Here is a 2,011-nt window from a genome sequence, read left to right as displayed (position 1 = left end):
CGTGCCTTGGGGTCGCGCGTGGTCGCAGCCCCGTGGGTCTCGGCCGCGCGGGGGGTCGCCGCTGACTCTCCCCGGGCGGGCCCCGAGCGCGCAACCGGGCAGGCCGGACTCGGTTCCCTGGGCAACCGGCTGGAGACGTCAGCGCCTCCAGAGCCCCCGAAGCCCGCCCGCAGCAGGGGGCGCGGGCGCGCGGCAGGCAGAGCGCAGAGCCCGCCCGGCCGGGCGGGGAGCAGCCCGGCAGCCCGCGCTGTGGCTCCCCCAGACACGGGCAGCCGGCAGCCGCCTCGCTTGCCGCTCTCCCCGGGAGCGGCGGGGCAGGGGATGATCGCTGCTGATGGAGCCGCCGTCGGCCAGCCCGGAGCTGCTGCTGCTGCCGCTGCTGCGCGCCCTGTCCCGGCCGGGGGCCAATGAGAGCGGCGGGGCGGCGGCGGCGGAGGAGCCGAACTGGTCGGGCGCGGCGCTGGCCTCGCAGGCGCTGCTGCTGCTGCTGATCTTCGCCCTGTCGGCGCTGGGCAACGGGGCCGTGGTGCTGGTCATCGCCCGCCACCGGCAGCTGCGCACCGTCACCAACGCCTTCGTGCTCTCGCTCTCCCTCTCCGAGCTGCTGGGCGCCCTGCTCTGCCTGCCCCTCGCCTTCCTGCGCCTGCTGAGCCGCCCGCGGGGCGCCTGGCTGCCCGGCCGGCGCCTCTGCCTGGCCAGCGCCGCCCTGCACGCCGGCCTGGGCATCGCCGCCAGCCTCACCATGGCGCTGCTCTCCTTCGACCGCTACTGCGCCATCGTCCGCCAGCCCCGCCGCAAGATGGGCCGCCGCCGGGCCGCCCAGCTGCTGGCCGCCGTCTGGCTGGCGGCGCTGGGCTTCGCCGCCCCTTGGTACCTGCTGGCCCAGGCGGCCGGGGGAGCCGGGGCCGGCTCCGGCCGCTGCACCTACGTCCTGCTGCCCTGGGGCTCGTCGCGGCTGGGCCCGCCTTACTGCGCGGGGCTGATCGTCCTCTGCTACCTGCTGCCCTTCGGCCTGATGTGCTTCTGCCACTACAACATCTGCCGGGCCGTGCGGCTCTCCGAGAGCCGGGTGCGGCCGCTCACCCCCCACGCCCACCTGCTGCGCTGCTACGGCGAGACGCGCACGGCCACCACCGTCCTCATCATGATCGTCTCCATCATCTGCTGCTGGGGCCCCTACTGCATCCTGGGGCTGGCGGCCGCCGCCGGCCGCCCGCCCTTCTCGCCCACCGCCGACGCCGCGGCCAGCTGGCTGGCCTGGGCCAACGGCGCCATCAACCCGCTCATCTACGCCGCCCGCAACCCCAACATCTCCCTGCTGCTGGGCCGCAGCCGCCAGGGCGGCTACCGGACTAGGAACGACGTGGCCGCTTACCTGGCCGCCCGGGGCCAGCGCCTGGAGGAAGTCCGCGGGCGGGAGCGCTACGCCCAGCCGCACGGCGGCCCCGCCGCCGCCAGCGCCCTCTCCTCCTCCAGCCCGGCCAGCGGCGGCCCGCCGGCCATGTGGGCCTGCAAGAACCCGGCCGTGCTCTTCTGCCGCGACGGCCAGGCCGACACGGCCTCCGAAGCCGCTCCGCCGCCCAAATCGGACACCGCCGATACCAGCCTCTGAAGCGGCTGGGGTGGGGGAGTCGGGGGTGGGGGGTGGAGGATGGGTGGGAAAAGCTGCCTGGGCTGGGGCATCGTCTCCCCACGGGGAAGCAAGCACTGGGGAGCAAGCTGCAGGAGCCAGGGGGCGGCCCTGGCTGAGCCGGTGGCTTCCCCCCCTCTCTCCCCATCGCTGCGGTTCTTAATGCCAGCGTGGGAAAGAGAGGCAGTCTCGCCAGGCAGGTGCGCTGGCTCGCCTCCTTTCTCCAGGTTAGAGAGAGGGTATGGGAGCTGCCAGGGAGAGCAGCTGAAAGGAGCCTGGCACACAGCTGAGAAGAGGGAAGGTGGCTGTAATCACTGTGTGAGGCCAGGCACAACTTGTCTCGGTTTAGCAAACAAGTGCCAAACACCACAACACGCGCCG

The 2,011-nt window shown here is 73.9% G+C and overlaps 1 protein-coding gene across 1 annotated transcript; it reads left to right on the top strand.

The window, feature by feature from the left end:
* Positions 1–225: 225 nt before the first annotated feature.
* GPR135 (G protein-coupled receptor 135) lies at positions 226–1,612 on the top strand. The gene has a single exon (XM_067555140.1). The coding sequence runs from the start codon at positions 335–337 to the stop codon at positions 1,610–1,612; it is 1,278 nt and encodes a 425-aa protein (XP_067411241.1). The 5' UTR covers positions 226–334.
* Positions 1,613–2,011: the final 399 nt, after the last annotated feature.

This window comes from Emydura macquarii, unplaced genomic scaffold, assembly GCF_026122565.2.
Source record: "Emydura macquarii macquarii isolate MOO-44397 ecotype Brisbane River unplaced genomic scaffold, CSIRO-AGI_Emac_v2 contig_1551, whole genome shotgun sequence".
NCBI classification, from domain to species: domain Eukaryota; kingdom Metazoa; phylum Chordata; order Testudines; family Chelidae; genus Emydura; species Emydura macquarii.
The sequence above is the reverse complement of the archived record's forward strand: the minus strand, read 5'-3'. Positions and strand labels throughout refer to the sequence as shown.

Coding starts and splice junctions, on each gene's coding strand:
- GPR135 (XM_067555140.1), top strand. CDS start 335: ATGGAGCCGCCGTCGGCCAGCCCGGAGCTGCTGCTGCTGCCGCTGCTG.